Source organism: Odocoileus virginianus, unplaced genomic scaffold (genome assembly GCF_023699985.2).
Source record: "Odocoileus virginianus isolate 20LAN1187 ecotype Illinois unplaced genomic scaffold, Ovbor_1.2 Unplaced_Scaffold_5, whole genome shotgun sequence".
Taxonomy (NCBI): Eukaryota; Metazoa; Chordata; class Mammalia; order Artiodactyla; family Cervidae; genus Odocoileus; species Odocoileus virginianus.
The window spans coordinates 4,040,713-4,064,422 of NW_027224267.1; the positions used below are offsets into that span (position 1 = coordinate 4,040,713).

The window sequence follows — 23,710 nt, forward strand, 5'->3', positions numbered from 1 at the left end:
TTGACTCCCTTGTGTCTGGACGCCAGCCGGCCCTGTGCTCTGGCCCATCCCTTCCCCCCTTTGCCCAGTCCAGCCCCTGGGGTTCTGCTCCTGGGGGTCCTCCCCAGCCCCCACCCCAACCCCCCCGGGGCTGAGCACGCTCACTGCTCACTGCTCACGTCCGTGTCCCTGGGGGTATTCCCGTGCACACCTGGGGTGGGTGATGGCGTGTGCTGGTGTCAGCGAGTTGCGGGGGTGGCAGGGCCAGGCTCCAGGCGTAACCCCCCAGACACCTTCCGTAACTCGAGGTGAGGGAGATGCGCCACCAGTAGGTTGGACGTGAGTCTTGATTCCGACAGTGGCGGGCGCTGACAGGGAGAATCCTGGGCTCATGGACTCGCTGGGGCGGGCCACCGCAGCCTGGGCGCCGAGGGGTGGGGGGGACGGTGGCGGCCTCTCCAGGGCACAGCGGCTCGGCTGTGGCGGGAGGATCAGCCAGGCCAGCAGGGCTGTGAGCTGCAGCTCGGACATCCTTAGGAGGTGGGCTCCGTGAACCGCACTGTGGGCCGGGCAGTAGCCTGAAGTCTGGGGGCCGAGGGAAGACTGTGTGTCCAGAGGCTGGTGAGCAGGACAGGGCGGGCCACACCACACTTGGGCCTTGGTTCTGCATCAGGGGGTGGGGAGCCACCGGCCCAGCCTGAGCACAGAGTGACACACTCACTCTCACGTCCCACGGGCCCGCTCTGGCTGCGCCGAGGGAGGGGTGTCGGGCAGGGGTGCGGCTGCGGGCCGGGGGGGCCGGGGGGTCAGGGCGCCCAGGCGTGTAGGGGGCAGCTGACGGCCAGTCACCGCAGAAACGTTTGGGCAGGGCTCTCCTTCCACACCCTGGGAGGGCGGGCTCAGTTCAGTGTCGAGCCTGTCTATCCTCACACTTGTGCACGCGGCCCAGGTGTGAGGGGACGGGGCAGAGCTGACCCCCTTATCAGTGGCTCCACGGGGACGTCTGACCTGCGATTTTTAAACGCCAGGTGAGAGTGAGCCATCGGAGCAGATGGGCTCGTTTAAAACGCGCCTCGGGGGCGGCACCGGCCGTTCCCCAGCGGTCTGAGCGTGTGCGGTCAGCCCCCTGAGCGCCAGCTGCTTTTCGAGTCTGCGTCCCGTGCCGCTGCCCCGTCACGCGCGGCCCCGCGTGTGATCACGCGCACGTTCTGTGAGGTGTGTTCCCTGTATGCCTATTCATGGCAGGCGTGCCCCCCAGGTTTCAATAATGACTTGTGTGTCTGTAGTTTAAATCCTTAGGTAAACAGAATATTAATTTTGATATGTGATTAGAACATTTTTTTTTGTAGGCTTTACCACCAGCACCTGTTCAGAATCACACAAATAAACATCAGGTATTCAGTGCGTCTCTTCAAGACCATATTTACCCGAGCTGTTTTGGGAGCACTCCAGAGTGGACTAGTTCTAAGTTTATAAGTCTTTGGGGATCAGAAGTGATGAATGATAAGAACTGGAACCCTGGCGCTTTCTTGCCAGATACAATTTCTGGTAAGGAACTCGTTAAACCTTTGTTGGAGTTTACAGAGACCCAAGCTGAGTGGATGCCACCTGTTGCCGCAGCTCCCCAGCAGGTCCCAGGCTGCTCCTTCCCCTTGCTTCCACCGAGGGCGGCAGGCCCCCGCCCTGTCAGGCTGCTGGTCACTGGTCGAGTCCCGCTGTACCAACAGAGCCGCGCAGGCCCCAGGCTTGGTGGCCGGGAGCCCGCCGCCTCAGACGCTGGGTCTCCCTGCCCCCAGGCTAGAGAGCGTCAGCTTTGGTTCCTGAGCAGTGCTGACCACCAGACCTCAGCCCAGGCAGCGGGGTGCTGTGGCTTGAACGCTGTGACTTCCGTTCCTTCCTCTCCTCCTGCTCTGCCCCTACATGGGCCCTGTCCCCGCTAACAAGCACCTTCCCACGGCCACCTCCGCTGCCGAGGCGCTGGCGCCTTCCTGGCGGGACAGGGCACGCGGATGAGGGCTGCCCGTCTGCCTTACTGCTGTCGTCCGTGTGCGGACGGCCCTGGGGGCCCCACCCCAAGCCCTGCATGTGCTCGAACCGCAAGCTAGACTTGACGTCTGGTCTGTGCTTGGAGAGGGTTTCTAGCTGTGTGACCTTGGGCAAGTTACTTAGCCTCTCTGGCCTCAGTTTCTTTGTCTTTAGGTTGGGAATAATAGCGCTAAGCTCAGAAAGTAGCTTTAAGACATTAAATAACTTATGGAAAGCACCTAACACAGGAATTGGCACATAGTAGGTGCTCAGTCAGTTTTTCTTAGATACAAGCTAGCTGACTAGTATCATCGCCGTGGACTCCTAACCCTAGCAGCCCCAGTGTTTGTGGTTTAGGCAGTAGCTACTCTTTAGGTTTGAGCTAATCCTGTGTCGTTTGGAAGCCTTAATTTTCCCATTCTTCTCTGAAGGGAGTGACATATTAGGGCCAACACTCTCAGAAGCAAGACCTGAAGCTCTTCCGCCACCATCTAGCAGTGAAACAGCTGCAGTTTCTGATAGTAAAGAGAAAAAGAGTGCTGCAAAAAAGAAATGTTTGTACAATTTCCAAGACGCTTTCATGGAAGCAAACAAAGTTGTGATGGCCACGTCGTCGGCCACGTCCTCTGTGTCCTGCACGGCCACCACGGTGCAGTCGAGCAGCAGCCAGTTCCGCGTGTCGTCCAAGAGGCCGCCTTCCCTAGGTAAGGCCCGCCTGCTCGCCAGGGCCCTGCTGCCCAGGGGCCTGGGGTTGGGGCTTGCTCAGCGCCTCCGTGACTGCCTCCCCGTCGGCGTGCCCAGAGGCGTCAGTGTAACGGACAGCTGCAGGTGCCCGGGGGCGTGTCCTCTGGGCTGTCACACCGACCCCCGGGGCTCTGCCGCCCTGCGTCCCACCTTGCCTCTCTTCACGCCATGTTCTGTAAGGGGAAGAGGGCACTGCTCTCAGAACACGGAGAGGGATCTTCTGTCACCTTGAAGTAGGAGCCTCGTGCGGAGCGAGCCGACAGGGTGCCAGCCCGCCCGAGGCGTAGCCTGGCCGCCGTGCGGGCCCCTCGTGCAGAGGTGCTGTCGCCGCCGCTCTGACCTGAGCCTAAGGCAGAGGGCGCTCGAAGGTGACGTCAGAGGCGCATGGAGCAGGACCGCAGAGGCCTCGTGAGCCAGAGTTAGGGCTGTGGGAGCATCGAGAGGAGGAAAGGCGTGGCTGACAGCACCCAGCCAACATTGAGGGTCCTTCGGGGTCCTCAGGAGAGGGAGCTGGGGATGGGGGGCTCTCTGGGTCACACCTCACTGCTGCCTCGGATGCACGGCCCATAGTGCAGAGGCCGCTCTGCACCCAGGGAGGCGGTGTCACGGGTTTCAGACGTGGGGTCTCTGTTCAGAGACCACAGCAGGCCCGCCGTTTGGGCGCAGGGCCCACGGGTTGGCCCCGACCGCTCCTGCAGGCGGACTGAGGCAGCCGGGCCGCCAGGAGCAGACACCTCAGGTGCTCCGGTGGGGTCAGTGGGAGCACCCCGTGCCACCGTCACAGGCTCGTGCCACCAGCATCTCCGAGTCAGAACAGTGGACAGCTGGCCTCAGCTCGGGAAAGGCCAGTGTTGTGTCAAGAAGAAAGAGTTTAAAAGACGCTGGGCTGGGGGAGAAGCCGCCAGAGGCTGTGGGCGAGGCCGACAGTCTGGGTGGGCTGTGCCTGAGACGATCCCCCCTGGGCACTGTCTGCAGAGACGCGTGTTCTCAGGAGCCCAGGCCATGCGCCCAGGGGCAAGCAGCTGCCGCCCCCACTTTAAGCCACCAGGCAAGTGTGTGTGGGGGAGAAAGTAAATGTAGCAAAACAGTGACAAATCTCAAATGCAGGTGAAGGGCAAGTTTTCTATGGAATTGAACATTTTCGGACCAAAAGTTGGTTTTCCAAAAAAAAAGCTGGAAGTTAGAGACAGGCCACAGGCAGTGACTCCGGCATCTCTGACGCAGGTGACGTCTTTCATGGCATCAACAAGGAAGATCACCGGCACGGGGTGCCGGCCGCCCCGAGGAGCAGCCCTACGGGCCTGGCCCCGCTGCCTGCCCTCGCCCCTGCCGCCCTCTCGCCAGCCTCCACACCTCACCTGGCCAACATCGCAGCTGTGTCCTTCCCCAAGACAGCCTCCTCCCCCGGCTTCGTGGAGTCGCTCAAGAGCTTCTGTCCTGCTCCCGTGGCCCCCCCGCCCCCCACCACCGATGGCTCTGTCAGCGCACCCCCCAGCGTCTGCAGGTGAGCGTGGCCTGGTGGAGAGGCTGGGGCACGGTGCTCCCTGACTCCCCAGGACGCAAGAGCAAGCACCTTGGGTGTTTTGGAGTGGTATTTGGTACATATTAGGCTTCCCAGGTGGAACTAGTGGTAAAGAACCTGTCTGCCAGTGCAGGAGACCTAGGTTTGATCCGTGTGTTGGGAAGGTCCCCTGGAGGAGGCCATGGCAACCCACTCCAGTATTCTGGCCTGGAGAATCCCAGGGACAGAGGAGCCTGGTGGGCTGCAGTTCATGGGGCCGGGAAGAGTCGGACACGACCAAGTGACTTAGCACGCATGCAGGAGCACAGAACTGTACAAGATGCTCGATAGGTTTTAATGAAAGACAGTTTTCATTCCCTTTGAACTTGCCGCCACTCCCCACGCACACCTACAGGATGAAGCGGGGTGAGGGGAAGGGACATGTGTGGCCCTGATGAGCCCCTCTAGGTGTGACCCCTCACGCTGTGCCGCCAGCGTGAGCCCCTGGCCGGGCAGGTCCACACCTTGCCCGCACCCCTGCGGGGCAGGCTGCTTGCTGACAGGCCCTGCGCGGTTTTGCAGCGACCCTGACTGCGAAGGGCATCGCTGCGAGAACGGCGTGTACGACCCACAGCAGGACGACGGGGACGAGAGCGCGGACGAGGACAGCTGCTCTGAGCACAGCTCCAGCACCTCCACCTCCACCAACCAGAAGGAGGGCAAGTACTGTGACTGCTGCTACTGCGAGTTCTTCGGGCATGGCGGGGTGAGTACCCGCGTCTGCACTTCCCGGGGCCGCCTTGGGAGGGCCCCGCCGTGAGGTAGCGCACTGTTGCGCGATGGGTGTTAGCGAACTGTATGTTTCAGTAAGAACGGTAAAATATACAAACTGCTCTGCAAGAATAATACACCAGGTTGAATTCAGGGTATGGTTATATCGTGTGTAAAGCTTTATTTGCAGCATAGTTATTAATAAAATCAGGATACTGTCTAATAAAATAGCAGTTCCACTTCTAGGTTGTACTTGTCCTACAGAAATAATAAAAAATACTTGTCCAGAGTTAGTTGCGAGCATTTTATCTCTGTGTTTTTGCATTTGATTGTGGTGTTTAGAATAGTTGATGAAGTCAGACCTGCCGACTACCCAGGCATGGGCACTGTTGAGTGTGCGTGCGCATATGGACGGCAGCCCCGCGGGGCTGTGTGTCACACACGTGCTGGGCTCGACGGCACGGCCCAGCGGGACAGTTCACGCTGTGCAGTGTCCCAGGACAGCTGCTCCGCCCTTAGGAGCAGGTGTCAGCTGCGCTGCCTGGGCGGGCCGTGGAGGAGCAGAGGACGGGAGGTGTCTGCTGTCTTCTCCAGTTCTGTCTGTGTTTCCTAAATACACGCACTTGGCTTTAGTAGTCGGTGAGAAACCTTCTCATCCCTGGAAAGGGAACCTGCAAGCGGGTGCGGAGAGACGGTAAACCTGTTTATTGCCGTGAAAAGATGGTGAAGCTCTGTTGTATTAAGAACGGATCAGGTGGTGTGGATAACTGTTTATATTTTAGTTTGAAAGTAACCATTTGTGTGCATAGTTGTACGTCCTCTGCCAGATATTCCCTGAAGGTGTGGAGCTCGACAGGTCAAGGCCAGAATACTACCTTTGGGTAATAGGTGATGAAAGGCTTCTCTTCTTCTTGCCATTTGTTTCTTTCATTTGTTTTTCCTGACATACAGGCGGTACTTGAGTAATAAGAGAAAATTCTATTTAAATGCTGTCATCTGAAATCAGTCACATTCGCAGTCATTAAAACTTGAGTTAGTCATGTTTTATTTGTCATAGCCTCCAGCCGCACCCACAAGTAGGAATTACGCGGAAATGAGGGAAAAGCTCCGGTTACGGCTGACCAAGCGGAAGGAGGAGCAGCCCAAGAAGGCGGAGCAGCTCTCAGAACGGGAGGGCGTGGTCGACCATCGCAGGGTGGAGGACCTGCTGCGGTTCATCAACAGCTCGGAGACCAAGCCCGTGAGCAGCACGCGGGCCGCCAAGCGCGCGCGCCACAAGCAGAGGAAGGTAAACGGGGCCGTGGCCCCCACGCTGCTCCCGGAGCCCCGGCGGCCTCGGCCAGCCCTAACGGGACCCACGCGTCCCCTCCGAGCCGGGGCCCTCAGGCCAGCCCCCGAGTCCTTGTGCTGCCGGCTTGGCGATAGTGGGCCCGCCCTCTGTTCTTCCCCAGGAAAGTCGAGGCAGGAGCCCTCGCTTGTCGAGGGCAGGGGCCGCTGTGGGCTTGTGGAGCCAGCGGGTAAGGAGTCACTTTGCTCCGAGCTGGCACTCCAGCGCTGTGCATGAAAGGAGCGGCCCTCCCTCTGGCTGCCCCACCTGCCCGCTTCTCTTGAGGACCTTCCTGGTGCCCGGCGCCCCGAGCGCCTCAGCAGGCAGAGGGCTGTGCTCACGGGGGGCTCGTCAGGCCGCAGACTGACCGTGGGGCGATGAGGGGGCCTGCCCACCCCGGCTGGGCCGCTTGTGCGGTGCTGCCTCCAGTGCCGCTCACGGCGACTCTGGGGTGGTTGTGGTTGTAGGGGGTGGGTTCGCTGCTGGTGGCGTACCTCCTGGTCCTGAGACGGCTCCGGGTTGACCCCAGGACTGAAGAGGGGCTCGGAGGGACCAGCCTGCTCCTCCACACACCTGGTGTGGGAAACATGTGCTCCACCCAGTGGCGCTGCAGCGTGGAGTCCCGGGGGTCCACTTCCCACTGGGTTCCCCGAAGCCTCGGCTTGGGCAGGTGCTTTCTGGGCTGTCCCCCCGCCCCTGTCCTCTGTCCCTGCAGCAGCCTGACTCCAGATGCGGCAGCAGGCCCTCCAGGCTCGGCACAGGCCGCCCCCGGCGCCCACTCACCTGTGTGCTCTCTGCCCAGCACCTTGCTTTTCAGGGTGACCGGGGTCAGGGGCACTGTGGCTGCTGCGTTGCAGGGGGTTCGCGGGTGCCCGTGGGGTCACTTGGGGGCGCTGTCGGTGCCGCCTCCAGAACGCCACCTCCATGACAGAGGGAGCAAGGGTTTTGAATGAACTTTACTTGAGATTTTTTGAAAATCTGTCACTGAATTTTCAGCCTAATTTTATATTTAAGCTTTGTAGAAAGACAGGTTGTCTGTTATCAATATTGCCTTCTGAAACACTGTGAGGCATGTTGAAGTTTGGAGGGAACTTTGCGCTTTCCCAGCACACGCCTCACTGGAGCCTGTGATGGAGAAGCTGCTCTCTGTTCTCTTACTGGGTGTGTGTTTGCTGACAGGGATCTTCTCCACTCATGCTCTTGGAGTGTGTGTCGCTGATAACATACAGTCTTCACCTGAGATGAAAGTTAATTTCCTGCCAGTTGGACGGCAGAGATAAACATTGTCTGTCTGTCATGTCATGTTGAATATTTTAGAAGGTCATTAGCCCTATCACGCTAGTGAACACAAGTTGGAAATTTTACCTGCTAGGGTGGGAAAAAGGAATTTCCAGTTCTTTAGCACACATTTTCTTGTGTGTCCTTGTGACCCCGTGAGTGCGTCAGCAGGGGCTTCGCTGGTTGGGCTTGGCAGCACCTGCAAGGCGCCCGCTCAGCCCTGTGCCGGCAGCTGCGTCCTCCGCCCGCTCCCAGACGCCGGGCCCGTGGGGGCAGGAGCGCATAGCCACTCTGACCCTGGCTTCTGCTCCCCGCCCCCGACCCCCCGGCAGCTCAGGCTGTGGGGGCTTGCTCACCGTCACCCCTGCATTGGCCTGGGCTGCTCTGAGATTTCGGCCTGTTCCAGCCCCTCTCAGAGTTCCCGTCTTAACCCGCGGCTCACTCTCTCAGCCGCCCCGCTTCTCTGTCTCATGTTGCCTCTCCTTCCGTCGCAGCTGGAGGAGAAGGCACGGCTGGAGGCAGAGGCGCGGGCCCGGGGCCACCTGCACCTGCGCGAGGAGCCGCCGCGGCGGGCCGAGGACGCGCGGCTGACGGAGGGGCTGCAGCGGCTGCAGGAGCTCCAGACGCTGCGGGCCGTGAAGAAGAAGAAAAAGGACCGGCCCGGGAAGGACTGCCCCAAGTTGGACATGCTCGCCCGCAGCTTCCAGACGGCCGCAGAGTCGGCGCCCAGCACCGAGACCATCCACAATGGCTTGCTGGAGCCGACCGAAGACCCCGAGACCTCATCCCCTTGCCCCTCCAGACACGCGGACCACGTGGGCCCGGGGCCAGAGGCTGACCCCTCCAGACACGCGGACCCTGCTGAGCCCATGGATGCCAGGGAAGCCAAGCGGCTCCTGCCCAAGGGGGTCAGCGGGGAGCAGCAGGAGCCTCTGTCCTTCCTGCTGGACATGGTGCATCACCACAAAGCGGGCGCCGGCCCTCAGAAGCCGCGGCCGGGCAGCAAGGCCGCCGGCGAGCCCACCCGGAAGTCCGCAGAGCCCCCCCGGGCCCCAGAGGGGCTGGCCCGGCCCCGACCGCAGCCTGAGCCCAAGGCTAGAGTGCTGGACCTCCCGCCCCTGGTGGACCCCCGGAGGGAGGAGAGGAAGGCCAACAGCAACAACAACAACAGAAAGCTGAGCCACATCCGCGAGGAGAAGCCGGGCCCGGGCCCCGCGGAGCCCCCTGCGCCTGGTGAGCCCCCTGCGCCTGGTGAGCCCCTGCAGGGCGGCAAGCCGGCGCCCGCGGAGTCCCCGCAGCCCAAGGGCCGGAGCAGGAAGAGCAAGAAGAAGAAAGGGGAGCGTGCCAGCAGCTCCATCGGTGAGTGCAGGGGCCTCTCCCCCGGCACAGGGCCATGTGGGCACCATTGCCACGTCTGGTTGTCGTGAGGTAGCCTCCGAACCCCCTGACCGTGGGAAGAGTGCAAGGACCCCGCGCACGCCCCTGTCAGCAGTCACACTGGCTCCGTCCTCCTGGCCTCCGGACTGTGTTTCTGAACCAGAGTAGAGTTGTTTTCCCCTTTGCCCTTTAGACGCTCCTGTGTGTGTTTCCTCTAGAGAGGGCGCTCTCTCCAGACCACGGGACAGTTGTTAGAGGCAAGGGATCGACGCCGCCCAGGCTGTTCTCTGCCTTGGAGACCGGAGCCTCGTTCCTGTTTCTCTGTCCTGTAATGTCCTTTATGGGAAAAGCTCGTTTCTCCTGACGCAGGGCCCCCCCGGGACCCCCTGTCAGTTCCTCCCTTTCTCACAACCTCGTGTTTCTAAAGAGTGCGGCCCATCCACATTCAGAATGAATGCCTTTTTAGCGTCATTTCACTTGGGTGCTGTTTCCTCACAGGCAGGCTCAGGTTGTGCATTGTTGGCAGCGGCACTGTATCCGCGGGCACCGCGCGGTCAGAATCACACCCTGCCTGCCTGGCGGTGACCCTGGGGCTCCCAGGCCGCTGGGCGGGGAGTGTCTCCTCCATGAGGACCATGCCTCCCGGCGTTTGCTCAGGCCAGTGTCTCGGGGGCAGACAAGCCCCGTGTGGTGCATCCAACGCTTGCCCGCTAGTTTGAGCATCCGTGGCCAGCAGCCCTCGCTTGCCAGACAGGTCGTTCCGGTGCTGTTTGCAGATGGCACTGTTTCTGTCTTCCTCCCGCATTTGTCACTCGGTGTCCTGCAGGAGGGGCCGTTCTTCTTCTCCGGGTGTGTTCTTCGCTTCCTTCGTGTTTGTGTAGGCAGTGTGGCAGGAGTCCTTGCCTGGTGCTGTCGGTGGTTCCCCTTTACCTGCACTGTCTATTTCGATGCCCCAGATTCAACCCGGGGGCCCCTGGCAGAGGACCCCCTGCGCCCGTCGCACCGTGGGCACCTGTGCGCCCTGCTCAGTCAGACATGCAGCTCGGCGTCCTCTCTTCCCGCTCTGAGACCCGCCCCGGGGGCTGCGGGGGTGTTGCTGGCAGGACTGAGGCGGGAGCATGTGTGCGCGCGCAGACCCCTCAGTGCCGCGGCCGCCTGCCCTGGCGCTGCACCCCCTGCTGCCCCCTCCCCGTGAGCACGGGGCGTTCCCCTGCTCTGGGCCTGGGGGTCCATGTGGGGTGGGCTCAGAGCTGCCGCACGGTCAGCGGGCCCAGGTGGGGCGGCACCTCTGAGGAGCGCCGGCTTGGGGCGCCGTCTAGGCGCGGCAGGGCGTGTGCCCACCCTCTCGGGAGCATCCCCATCCGGTAGAGGCTCTCACGTGCCCTTTCTCTGACTGCAGCGAGGTCCTGTGTTTAAGGGCTGTTTCTGCATCTTTTTGTGAATTTCCCACTCGTGTCTTTTCTCATCTTGCAGCTGGGTTTGTGGTCCCTCCCGTCCTTGTGTGAGAGGCCTGTGTGAGTGGGGTGTCCGTCTGTGGCCGCGCTGCCTGCTGCAGGCGCTGCTCGGGGCTCTTGTGGACGCTGGCTCTCGCCGTGTGTGCTGCGTTCTGGCCTTGCCCAGGCTTCCCCGGGCACCTCAGTGGTCAGCTCACTGGTCTCTTGTGGTCTCGGGACTTGCAGCAGTTACTCTGAGGTGGCGTAGGAGTGCCCCATGTTGCTGGTGGTAGATGGTTTCGCTTTTGTCGCTGATCTCCCAGATACGTGTATTTGGGATTTATTCTCGTGTGTCATGTGAGGCATGAATCCAGTTTTATCCTCACGCGGATGCGCCAACACCAGCTCCTGCAAAGCTCCTCTCGAGGGGCCCAGGGCGCTGCGGCGGGCTGTGCGGGGCCGTGTCCTTGGGCCTGTCTGGGGTTCCCCCTCTTCCCCCCAGCTGGCTGCCCACCCTGGGTGCGCTGCTGCAGCAGCTCCTCTCCCCTCAGTCTTTTTCAGTGTTTTCTTGGCTGTTCTTTCAGGTTTGTGTTCCTATAGGAACTCCAGGGTAAATGTGCCTAACTCCCTTAAAAAAAAAAAAAACCTTGTTGGTGTCTCTGTTGGTACTGTGTTAAATTTATAAATTAATTTAGGGAGAATTGATTTGTATGATGTTGTTTGTCCTTAGCAAGAGCAGGGGGAGTTTTTCCATGTGTTTAAATCCACTTTATCTCTTTTTGGAATGTTTTAAGTTTTCTCTAATAGGTTTTTCACATTTCTTGTTAAGCTTCTTCCTGAGTATTTCATCTGCCTTGCTTTTAACCTTAATGCGATGTCTTCTGCCATCGTACATTCTGACTTTGGACAGTCCGGTGCGGCAGCCAGGCATGTGTCACCCCTGAGCACTGAAGTGGTCACGGTGCAAGTTGAGGGGATTGTGAGGGTAAAAACTAACACACCATGAAAACCTGATACCTCAATATACTTTTCTACACTGGTTGCATATTGAAATGATCTTTCGGCTATGTTTAGCTAAGTATGCATTCCTAAGGCTAGTTTTCCTTGTTTGTTTTTACTTTTCTAACGTGGCCCCTGGAAGCCCTCGCGCGGTGTCCGTGGCCCATGCTGTTTCTGGTGGACGGTGCTCCCCCTCCTGATCTCTGCGTTTATGTATGAAAACCGCCGCTTTCTGCGCCTTAGCTTCCCACCTTCCACCCTAGTGAGTTCTTCAGTCTTGTTGAGTCTCGGGTTTTCTGTCGTCCGTTTGCAAATAGAGAAAGCTTCACTCTACTTTTCCAATTCTTAGGCCTCATTTTCTCTTACTTAATTGCATCATTTGTAAACTTAATGAAAACATCTGATGTTTCTATATTAAGATTTTGGCTTTAAGGTTCATGTATTTTATCACATTAAAATATCCAATAAGTCCTACCTTTTAAAAATACTTCATCAAGAGTGAGCTGATTTTTGTCAGGTTTTCTAGCATCTCTGTAGATTAAACATTTTTCTTTTTAGACCTGTTGCACTTCATGATGATTAGGAAGGTTTTGTTTTTCATTTTCAGTATTCTTGAGAAATTCGCCCTGCACTGGGACTGTTCAGGCTCTAATGATTTGGTAGGAATCTCCCGTGCAGCCCCTGGGCTTGGCGCCTTTTTTGTGGAGTAGTTTCCTGAGAACATTCTCTCTGTCCTCTGTGGTAATTGGTTTGTTAAGGTATTTCTGTCTTTTACGAGGTTAATTTTTGTGAACTATGTTTCTGTGGTAAATGATTGGTTCAAGCTAGTCTTGCAGCTTAGTTACAGGGACATCTGCAGAGCACATGCCTTTCTGTTGGTTTTTTTAGCTGTGCTGGGTCTGTGCTGCGGGATTCAGGCTGAGTTGCCCCAAGGCATGTGGAGTCTTAGTTCCCCGGCCAGGACTTGGACCTGCATCCACTGCATTGGAAGGTGGGTTCTTCACCAGTGGACCTCCATGGACATCCCCAAAGCACGTTCTTCTTAAAAACTTTCCTTCAGTGGTTGTTTTCCTCTCATCATTTCCTATTTTGTACGTTTGTGCGTCCTTTCTCCCTATTCTGTTTGACTCTAATAAATTTAATAGTTTATCTGTATAATATTTTTTTTAAAAAGGCTCTTGATTCAGTAATTAGATACATTTTTATTCTTTCCTCTGCTGCGTTAGTTTCCATGTTTATCTTTTTTTCCTGTGCTTTTTTTTGTTACACTTCATTGTTCTTTACAACTTTTTTACTTGCTAATTGAGTTCATTTCTTTTCATTCTTTCAATTTTATTGATCAAAGTAACATTTTGAATTTTTCTCTGAAAATCTTTTCTCTGAACTTTCTCTTTAAGTATATCTCATAATATCTGATAATGTTTCCACTTGGTTTCTTTTTTAGAAATTCAGTAATTTCCATGTAGTTTTTTTTCCCCCCTTTCACCCAGTAGTTTAATAGGTAACTTTTAGATTTCCAGATGGGAAAACCTCTCATATTAATAATTTCTAGGTTTTGAACTCTGTGATTTGAGAGTGTTGTTTATAATTATTTCTGATTTTAATTACTGGTAATTTTAAATTACTGGTATTATGTTTGTGACTAGTTTTTGCAGTTGTTTTGTGTGCATTTGAGATAAAAGTATATTTTCTCTGTTTTCATGGTATAAAACTATATCTAAATACATGTTTATATCCATGATGTATTTTTGAATTATGTTTATTTCTGAGTCTTCCATACTTTTCTTGGCTTTTGTCCTCTTCACCCATATTCTGTTGTTATTACTGAGGTTTCTATTTTTCGTGTATTCTGTTTCACAAGGCTGGTTTCTGTGTTCCTCGGTGCACGTCCCTAATAGTTTCTTACTGAACTGTGGCTTTTATTGTGAAAGCTCTCCTTTCTGTTGTGCTTCTTGCTCTTGGCTGGACTTCTTCTTTGCCCCCTGCTTCTGTTTCCTGGTGGGCACCTTTGTCATCCTTCGTTTCTGGCCTTTCCGAGTGGCTTGGTTCTAGGTCATCCCCTTGTACACAGCTCAGAGAGCCGAGTCTGCTGTGTGAGCCGTGTGGACAGTCTTGCCTGTCGCAGGTGAGTCAGCCCCTCTCCGTGACGTCACTGTGATGATGAGACTGTTTCCTGTTTGTGATCTCCTTCCGGCTGACGCGTTTGCTTGCTGCTGTTTCCCCTCAGTACCGCTGTCTCAGAACACCTGTGGCCCTGTGCCCCCGCCCCTCCGGCCCCCCGCCCTGCTCTCGGTGGGGCCCTGGTCCCGCTCACTGCTGGGGGGCAGCCGCACGCCGAGCCCCTTCTCCCTGCTCCCCACTTTGCCGTCCGTCTCGTGCCCTTTTTCAGCGGCTCTGTTGTCAGAGCGCTTGGTGCTCGTGGGTCTGCACGTGAGTGTGTGCAGCGGGTGCCCGCCTCCTGCAGAGATTCTGGGCGAATGTCCTCCCATCAGGGCCGGGGTGCGTACCCCGTGATCCGGAGAAGCAAGCAGTTTCTGTGGTCTGCACAGTGAGCAGCCAGTCAGGCCTGGAGTGAGTCCTCGGTCAGCTTTCTCTCTACTCTGGTTAATACAGTTTATTTGTGCAAAAAGTGTCTCTCTAACACTGAATCTGGCTATAGTTCCATCCTATTTTTTTCCTTACACCATGATTTTTGACCCTGGTTATCAGTTCTAATCAGAAAAGAGTATCAGAAATCACTTTATAGTGGCAGTGTCCCCAGCAGACGTGCCTCCTGTTGTGTTTGCTTTTGTGGTTGAAGCTGCTCTTCTTCTAGAACTATCATATTTATGGAACGGCTTGCAGCTGGGCTTTCTGAGACCTTGTTTTCTTGACTCGTGTAAACCCTCCTGGCTCACTGCGTCTCTCCTGGTGTGTCAGTGTCCCCCAAGCAGGTGGGCCCCAGCAGTGCTGCTGGGAGGTGTGCACGGGAGGCCTGAGGAGCGGGCGCGGCTCGGGGAGGGGCGCAGCACGAGGCAGCCGCAGCCGGGACGGGGCACAGGCTTCCCCGGCTGTCGACGGGGAGCGTGCCCAGCCTGCTGACCGGGGGCCGTGAGCATGAGGCGCGCAAGTGGAGGGGCGCGGCTGTGCCCGAGGGGGGCGGCTGCACGGAGGAGGTGGCCCCGTGCATGGGTGGCCCGGCACGGGTGGGGGTGGGGTGGTGCTGTTGGTGTGCAGCTGTGGCTGAAGCCAGGGGGATGGGGCTTCCGGGAAGGACCCAGGCAGCGAGCTCTGGGCCGGGGGCTGTGGTCCTGCCGGTCCTGGGGGCAGCGTTGCTGTGGCGGGTGGGTGTGATGACCCCGCCTGCCGGCAGGACCCTTCAGAACCGTGGGCAGCTGCTGCGCAGCTAAGTCGCGGCTCCGCTACTGCAGCTCCGTTACGGGGTGTACTCTGTCACACTCCTGTGCAAACGCCCAGTGAGAGGAGGAAAGAGTCTCTATGGAAGATGCCAAAAAGTTGTCCCATGTCAAGGTGGGGACAGGGTGGAGAGTGGCCTTTAACAGAGCAGCAGCGGCGGTCTGCACGCTCCTGGGTGGAGCCTGGTGGAGCGCGGGCACCACTGCCCCCGCCCCCTGCGGTGTGCAGGTGTGCACGGATCAAGCCTCTGGCACCTGAGCTCAGGCAGGAAGCGCACTGCGTCCTGCAGGCCCCGGACGGGGGCAAAGCAGAGGAGAGAGGTACCGCCCCCGACGGCCCCCAGAGGTGCCAAGGCTGCCTGCTGGAACCTGTCTCCAAAGACGGCCCCTCACCTGCAGACTGAAAAACAGCCTTGCTCTTCGGTCAGGACAGCCTCAAGGCCGATGATAAAGTCTCTGGAGGGTACTTGAATGAACCGAAGGCCCGGGAGAGCCGGGTTCCTCCAGAGGCTGGGTCCAGGGCCCAGACGTGCCACGTGTCTGCTGGCAGCCCTGCCCCTGCCCCTCCAGCGGGGACCCGGGGCCGGGAGCGGGGGCCTCTCGAGGGCTCTCCCCCGGCTGCAGCCCCTGCGCGCCTCTGCAGGGCCTTCACTCCACATGAGTCGGCGCATCCCAGGCACCCGAGCGATACCCGCCCACCTCTGGCCCTTTGCAAAATCTCATCCTGGAAAAGGTGGTTAGTTTGTGAAGTGGTTGAAGTAAAACCAAATCGCTTTGTTCTGTTCTGGTAAGATGGCCTGCTATTTAGTGACTTACCTTTTTTCTTTCACTTTGCAGATGATGTCTTTCTGCCTAAAGATATCGACCTAGACAGTGTGGATATGGATGAGACTGAGAGGGAAGTGGAATATTTCAAAAGGTAAATGTTAGGCCTGGTGTCTGAAGAAACCGTGGTTCTGCAGTGCCGTGCATGCCCCTCCCAGAGCACTGCCATTAGTCTTGGGCAGAAGGCGTGTCAGCGGGGCCCCGCAGCCTGGCCACTTTGCCGTGTCCTAGCTTGTGAAGGCCTTCTGTGCACGTGCCACCCACACCCCGTGCCCGCGCACCGGCCGCCTTGCCCCTGCAGGCACTGCTCCCGTCCCCGTGTGTGAGGCTGGGCTTGTGGCGTCTCGGTGCCTCTGACAGTGGTCCTCGCCCGCAGCGTCCCCAGGGGCCGGGGGCCACGTCTCTGTTCTCACAGCTCTTCCCACTGACCTTTATCTGTGCTGGTGCTGGAACAGGAATAGGGCCTGCTCTTAAGGTGAAAAGTAACATTTTGGATAATTTATTCCATTTTCCTGACATTCAGACATGTTTAATAATGTTTGTCATCATTTCAGTAATATCTTGTCTATTATGTGAGTTACAGCAAGATTTTTTTTCTTTAAAGTGCTTTGTTCTTTACTTAGCAGTACTGTAATTCTTTGTTTCAGAAAAAACACACACACATATACTCAAAAAAGCAGTTCCAATGTCATTAACTCATACTTGAGATATAAAATTCTAAATGTTTCTGGAAATTACATATGTTTATTATAGAATGTGCATGTGTGTGTGTGTTTTAAATCTTAGAAGATGCTAAAGCATTTGCTAAAGTTAAGCATTCATAATAAAAACTCTTTATTAGGATAGAAGGGCATATCCTTAACATGATACAGGGTATCCAGAAAATACAGTAAACGTTACACTTAATGGTGAAACATTAAAAGCTATTCCTTGATATTAAAATAATAATTTTAATAAGGATACCTCTATCACAACTTTTATTTTTTAAGATATAAAAAAGAAAAAAGGGATAAGGATTCAAATGAAGAATTGGAATTGGCATTCTCAGATGAAATGAATGTGTTTGTACAAAGTCCAAAAGAAGCTATAGCTAATTATTCAATTCTTACACAGTTTGCCCTGAAGCTGGGTTCTGGAGGGCAGGGAATAGAATAGTTCATTTCTTGGATGTCGGTGACACTTTGGAGGAAAGCTTCCCCAAGGTGGACCTGCAGGATTCACACAGCTTATAATCACAGATGACTTATTATAAACAAAGATTGTCAAGCACCCAGGACTTAGGAAAAACAATAAAAATCTAGAAGTGGAAAACACAATTGTTAAAATCAAGGTCTCAATAAATAGGTGATAGATTCGATGCTGCTGAAGAGGGAATTAATAAACTGGAAGGTACACTGGAATGCACCAAGAGTAAGGAAAATAGAAAATGGGAAAGAAGCGTCAAGAGACAAAGAGGAGACTCAGTCTAACGTACGTCTAACTGAAGCCCCTCTGAGAGGAAATGGAGAGACCATGGAAAAGGAGGGTTTAAAGAGAGGAGGATTTTGCAGAACTAATGGGAAATCTACAGAATCTACAGAATCAGAAACCCAACATATACCAATAGGATAAACAAACGAAAATCCATTCCTCCGTATGGCATTTGAAACCAGAGGCCATGGAGCAATATTTAGTATTCAGAAAAGATTGTCAGTCTATAATTATGAATCCCACAAAATTATTCTTTCCCATAATAAAGAAAGGTGCAGGAGCATGCTGAAAAGAGGCCTGTTTAAAGGGAAACTGCTGTAAAATTATATACTTTTAAAAAAGGAAATTGGGAATTCCCTGGCAGTCCAGTGGTTAGAACGCCTGTGCTTGCGCTGCAAGAGGCATGGTTCATGCCCGTCAGGGAACCTAAGATCTTGCGAGCCATACAGCATGGCACAAAAAAAAAGAAAATTGAGCTCAGGAGGTTAGTCTGATATACACAGGCAGGGATGAAAAAACTCGCTGGTAAATCTTGGTAAATGTCTGATGTTATACTTAAAGGAACCCCAGCACTGAGCATCAGCATGCCTGCTCAGTGTTACGTAATCAGAACTGAGTATCCTCAACCCCTTTCTTATTGTTAGGGTAGTTACCATTCAGACTGAACCTAAATGGGCAGGACACAATTTTAAGAGCAAACGTTAAAATAATAGAAATAAAATGTATAAACTGCTAATCAGTAGGAGGAAAAAGTCAAAACTCAAAAAGAGAAACAAGTGTAGAGAAAGTACAATAGACAGATTTTAAAAAGATGATAGAAGTCCAGTTGTCTCAATAACCATTATAGGCAGTAGGCAGAAAGAATATAGTTTGTCAGATTGTGTTAAATGTTTTTAATGTATATACACATAAAAACATATACATGCTATATACAAGAAAATACCTGAACTGTCACGGAAAGGCTGGGGGGCTTCCCCGGCGGCTCGTGGCGAGGACCCGCCTGCCGGTGCAGGAGCCGCGCGCGCCCCTGGTCTGGGGAGGTCCTGCCCGCAGAGCGCGGCTGCCTGAGCCCAGGCGCCCAGCGAGGGGCGGCGCCACGAGGGGCAGCCCGCGGCGAGGAGCCGGCGCAGAAAAAAGTGAAGGGAACCGCTTCCTTAGAAAAGAGAGGTGCACACAGACACACACAGACAGCTGGTGCGGTTGTGTTATTCTCGGGTGACATGTATTTTAACACAAGGGACAGTGGAAGTTTGCTGCCTAATGATAAAATGTTCCATTTGTTAGGAAGAAATAGGAATTTTAAACCTACGTGTTTAATGAAACAGCCTCAAGATACAAAAAGCAATTTGGGCTTTACAGAGAATTAGACACAATAAATGGGCACAATAAAGGACAGAAAGCATATGGACCTAACAGAAGCAGAAGATACTAAGAAGAGGTGGCAAGAATACACAGAAGAATTGTACAAAAAAGATCTTGACGACCTAGATAACCACGACGGTGTGATCACTCACCTCAAGCCAAACATCCTGGAATGCAAAGTCAAGTGGGCCTTAGGAAGCATCACGTTGAACAAAGCTAGTGGAGGTGATGGAATTCCAGCTGAGCTATTTCAGGTCCTAAAACATGATGCTGTGAAAGTGTTGCATTCAGCATGCCAGCAAATTTGGAAAACTCAGCAGTGGCCACAGGACTAGAAAAGGTCAGTTTTCATTCCAGTCCCAAAGAAAGGCAATGCCAAAGAATGTTCAAACTACTGCACAATTGCACTCATCTCACATGCTAGCAAAGTAATGCTCAAAATTCTCCAAGCCAGGCTTCAACAGTATGTGAACTGTGAACTTTCAGATGTTCAAGCTGGTTTTAGAAAAGGCAGAGGAACCAGAGATCAAATTGCCAACATCCGTTGGATCATGAAAAAGCAAGAGAGTTCCAGAAAAACATCTGCTTTATTGACTGTGCCAAAGCCTTTGACTGTGTGGATCACAACAACTGTGGAAAATTCTTGAAGAGATGAGAATACCAGATCACCTGACCTGCCTCTTGAGAAATCTGTATACAGGTCAAGAATCAACAGTTAGAACTAGACATGGAACAACAGACTGGTTCCAAATCAGGAAAGGAGTGCATCAAGGCTATATCTTGTCACCCTGCTTATTTAACTTCTATGCAGAGTACATCATGAGAAATGTCAGACTAGATGAAGCACAGGCTGGAATCAAGATTGCCAGGAGAAAAGTCAAGAACCTCAGATATGCAAATGACACCACACTTAGGACAGAAAGTGAAGAACTAAAGAGCCTCTTGATGAAAGTGAAGAACTAAAGAGCCTCTTGATGAAAGTGAAAGAGGAGAGTGAAAACACTGGCTTAAAAATCAACATTCAGAAGAACTAAGATCATGGCATCTGGTCCCATCACTTCATGGCAAACAGATGGGAAAACAATGGAAACAGCGAGAGACTTTATCTTGGGGGGTTCCAAAATCACTGCAGACAGGGGCTGCAGCCATGAAATTAAAAGACACTTGCTCCTTGGAAGAAAAGTTATGACTAACATAGCATATTTAGAAAGCAGAGACATTATTTTACTGACAAAGGTTCATCTAGTCAAAGCTATGATTTTTCCAATAGTCATGTATGGATGTGAGAGCTGGACTCTAAAGAAAGCTGAGCGCTGAAGAATTGATGCTTTTGAGCTGTGGTGTTGGAGAAGACTCTTGAGAGTCCCTTGGACTAGCAAGGAGATCCAACCAGTCCATCCTAAAGGAATCAGTCCTGAATATTCTTTGGAAGGACTGATGCTGAAACTGAAACTCCAATACTTTGGCCACCTGATGAGAAGAACTGACTCATTTGAAAAGACCCTGATACTGGGAAAGATTGAAAGCAGGAGGAGAAGGGGACAACAGAGGATGAGATGGTTGGATGGCATCACTGACTTAATGGACGAGTTTGAGTAGGCTCCGGGAGTTGATGATGGACAGGGAAGCCTGGCATGCTGCAGTCCGTGGGGTCAGAAAGAGTCAGACACGATGGAATATTAAGCAGCCTTAAAAATACTGAAACAATGCCATTAGCAGCAACATGAATGGACCTAGAGAGTATCCTACTGAGTGAGTCAGCCAGACAAAGGCAAGTATCATATGATGTTATGTGTAGAGTCTGAAGTGTGACACAAGTGAACCTGTCTGTGAGACAAAAACAGAATCACAGACCTGAGAGCAAACTGGTGGTCGGGCCCAGGTGGGGGGCGGGGAGGGTGGGGGCGGGAGTGTGGGGTTAGGAGAGCAAACTGCTCCACGGGGAGTGGGTGAGCAACAAGGTCCTCCTGCAGGGCACAGTGTCCTGTGATCAGCCGCATGGGAGAGAAGATGAAAAGATACGTAGGTGTGAGTGAGTCACTGTGATGTACCATAGAAAACAAACATTGTAAAAAGCAATACCTCAAGAAAACTTGAAAGGTTTGTTCTTGAGAGCACTTCCACTGAAGCCTTAAATGCTGGAGTTGGGTAGTAAAAACCTGAAAATCATTGAGTTACCGATTTCATTTGAGAAATTAGAAAAACAACAATGGAATAAACTGAAAGAAAGTGAAACAAAGGAGGTAATACATAAGAGAAATAATGAAATAGAAACCAGAGATCAGCAAAGCCAAAATTTGAGTCTTTGGAAACATTAAATAAACGTTTGAGAGACTAGTCAAGAAAAATAGCCAAAAGACACCCCAAAATATCCTAATTAGATTAGAGAAGAAGTAGGGTATTGATGGTCATCCAAGCTGGGTGATGGCACTCTGTTCCACTCTTGTGTGTGTTTGAAATTCTCTGTAACATGAAGAGCTTCTCTGATTTTGTGGACATGTAAGTGAAAAGGAGGCCACAATGCCAGAGATGGGATCAATGTACAACAATTCATTTTAAAATTTAAAGAAAACACAAATTAACTGAATAAAAAAATAGCCTGAGTGGTCCAGTAACTATTAGCGTGAAGCAGTAGTTCCACGTCTTCCCTGTGAGAAAACCGCATTCTGAGAGTTTTACCGTGAGTTCTCCAGGACTTTCAAAGAAAGATGGTTCACAGGTTCTACCAGAGGACTGCAATGAGACAGCAAGGAGCATGCTCCCCAATTTGTGTTTTTGTTTGCTTGGTTGGTTTTTTACCTTTTTATTTATTTGTTTAGCTGTGCCCCACAGCATGTGGGATCTAAGTCCCTGACCAGGGATCAGACCTACACGCCCAGCAGTGGAAGGGCAGAGGGTTAACCGCTTGACCTCCAGGGAAGTCCCCCCACTTCATGTTACGAAAGAAATGCAATATTGATACCAAAACCTGCTAAAACTAATACCAGAAAAAAAATGAAAAATCACAAATTTGTTTCTCTCATGAATGTTAGATGTGAAAATCATCAAGATACTCACATTTCAAATAACAACAGTATGTTTTTAAAAAGTGGCATGTTACCAAACTGGCTTATTCCAGGATTGAATTACTATTAGGAAATGTTTTTTGCTACATCAATAAATGAAAGAAGAGCCATGTGATCATTTCAGTGGGTTCAGACAAAACCTTTGCTAAGATCTTAGCACCCATTTATAATTAATTAAAAAAAAAAGACAACCAGTAAGCAATGGAAGGAAATATCTTTAGCCTGAAAAAAGGAATTCACCAGAAGAGAGAGAAACGTAGGTGGAGCATCTTCCAAAGCGGGAGGAGTGTGGAAGCCCGTGTGGAGCAGAGCCCGCCATCCACGGGTCCCGTGGGCACGGTGGATTTGGCCAGGCAGAGGGACAGGACCGGAGACGGGCCTGAGATCCGAAGGGAGGATGCAGGGTTTCACTTAGAGTGGGCTGACCGTCTGTATGGGACGTTTCAGAGCACGCAGCGCAGTGTAGCAAGAGTCGGCTGTAGGATAAGGGCACCGAGGTTAGTTATTCTTCTCTCCACCATCAGTAATTCAGAAACGAGCTTTGAATACAGACAGCATTCATCACAGCGCCGAAGTCTGTGCCGTGTCCATGAATCAGGAGACGTGGAGGCCACAGAAGACCATTGAAGTCCCAGGTCACAGAGACTCTGTGCATTTGTGGGAGAGTTGGCACCTTAAGCCGCTGAGCGTCCCCAAGTTTATCTGTAGATTTAAAACCCAAGAAGGGTTCTGTGGAATTCAACACAGTGTTTCTGGAGCATGTGGGGACGGAGGAGGAATGTCACAGCAGCAGAGAGGGGCAGGGCCCAGCTGTGTGCGCCATGGACACGCCTCACACGTGCACGTGAAACGAGACCCAGCACGCAGGAGTGTGCACGATGACCCTGCCCGTGGGAACTTAAACTCAGGCAGACGGAAGTCCATTGTTGAAGGTGCCTGCCGTTCAGCGCAGCAGCTCCTCTCCAGGGGTCTCCCCGGAAGCTCACGGGGGAGAGAGGATGCTCCTGCACGTTCCTGCACGGCCTACTTGTAGCCCCAGCCTGGGAGCGACCCTGAGGTCCACGCAGACGAGCGGACAGACAGGCGCTGCTCCCTCCGCCCAGGGGCTACTGCCGGGCACATGGACGGTCCACGGAGGCCAGGCCCAGGGCGCGTCAGGGCCCCACTGCGGTGAGGTCCAGGAAACCGGGGCAACTTGGGGAGACAGACAGCAGCTGGTGGTTGGCCTGGGGCCAGGGCGGCCCAGAGACATGGGGACGTTGTGGACACGCTCTGTGTCGTGACTGGTGGGATCGTTTCCCAGACACTACCTGCAGTTTATCGTACGTCAGCACCCCTCGGCGAAGTCGGTTTTTAGAAATGAAGTGTCTTGTTCAGGGATGCATACACAGGTGTTAGGACTGTAAAGAAAGGCATGGAGGTGATCAGCGTAAAAAGCCAGATCGGTGATTCCTCCTGAGGTGAGGCAGGGGCCCCGGCCTGGCTGCTGACCCGTGGCATTCGCTCTGTCTTTATTCTTTATGTCGTGTGCTGGGCTTAGTCACCCAGTCGTGTCCGACTCTCTGACCCCATGGACTGTAACCCTCCAGACTTCTCTGTCCACGGGGATTCTCCAGGCCAGAACACTGGAGTAGCCATTTCCTCCAGGGATCTTCCCGACCCAGGGATTGAACCCAGGTCTCTGCATTGCAGGCAGATTCTTCACCATCTGAGTCACCAGGGAAGCCCTTCTTAGACACACCAACCATAAAATAAAAGATTGATAAGTTAAGGTACACTAAAGTCAACAACTTGCTTTTTAATAAGAAAATGAGAGAACAGTATTACAGCCAACGTATCACAGGATTCGCATCAAGATGTGTAAGCATCGCAGTGTGTTACGGACAGACAGACAGACCTCTTCACAGGTGGGCAGATGAAGCAGTCGATGTCCCAGAAAGCTTGTGACTGGTTCCCCTTGGGGGCCTCAACCAGCTGGTGCTGGGAGTGGCCGGGGCCTAGCCCCGCTGTGGGCAAGGAGCGGAGCATCAGGTGCCCCTGTGGAAAAGAGCTTGGTGGATCCACTGAACTTTTAACAGCCAATCCTGTGCCCCCGGGATCCACGCCCAGCCCCACTATGTCCCAGGAGTGCCCTCCAGGGCCCTGTCCGCCCAGCGCTT

General features: G+C 53.5%; 1 protein-coding gene across 5 annotated transcripts in view; it reads left to right on the forward strand.

Moving 5' to 3' along the window:
- Positions 1 to 23,710, forward strand: part of FAM193A (family with sequence similarity 193 member A) — a 152,499-nt gene that overhangs the window by 127,007 nt on the left and 1,782 nt on the right. For all 5 annotated transcript variants that reach the window (XM_070462449.1, XM_070462447.1, XM_070462448.1 and 2 more), the window contains 7 exons: positions 1,329 to 1,527; positions 2,436 to 2,708; positions 3,973 to 4,252; positions 4,832 to 5,015; positions 6,078 to 6,308; positions 8,120 to 8,984; positions 15,667 to 15,748. In XM_070462449.1, the coding sequence (XP_070318550.1) occupies positions 1,329 to 1,527; positions 2,436 to 2,708; positions 3,973 to 4,252; positions 4,832 to 5,015; positions 6,078 to 6,308; positions 8,120 to 8,984; positions 15,667 to 15,748 (2,114 nt within the window). The remainder of the gene's footprint in view (positions 1 to 1,328; positions 1,528 to 2,435; positions 2,709 to 3,972; positions 4,253 to 4,831; positions 5,016 to 6,077; positions 6,309 to 8,119; positions 8,985 to 15,666; positions 15,749 to 23,710) is intronic.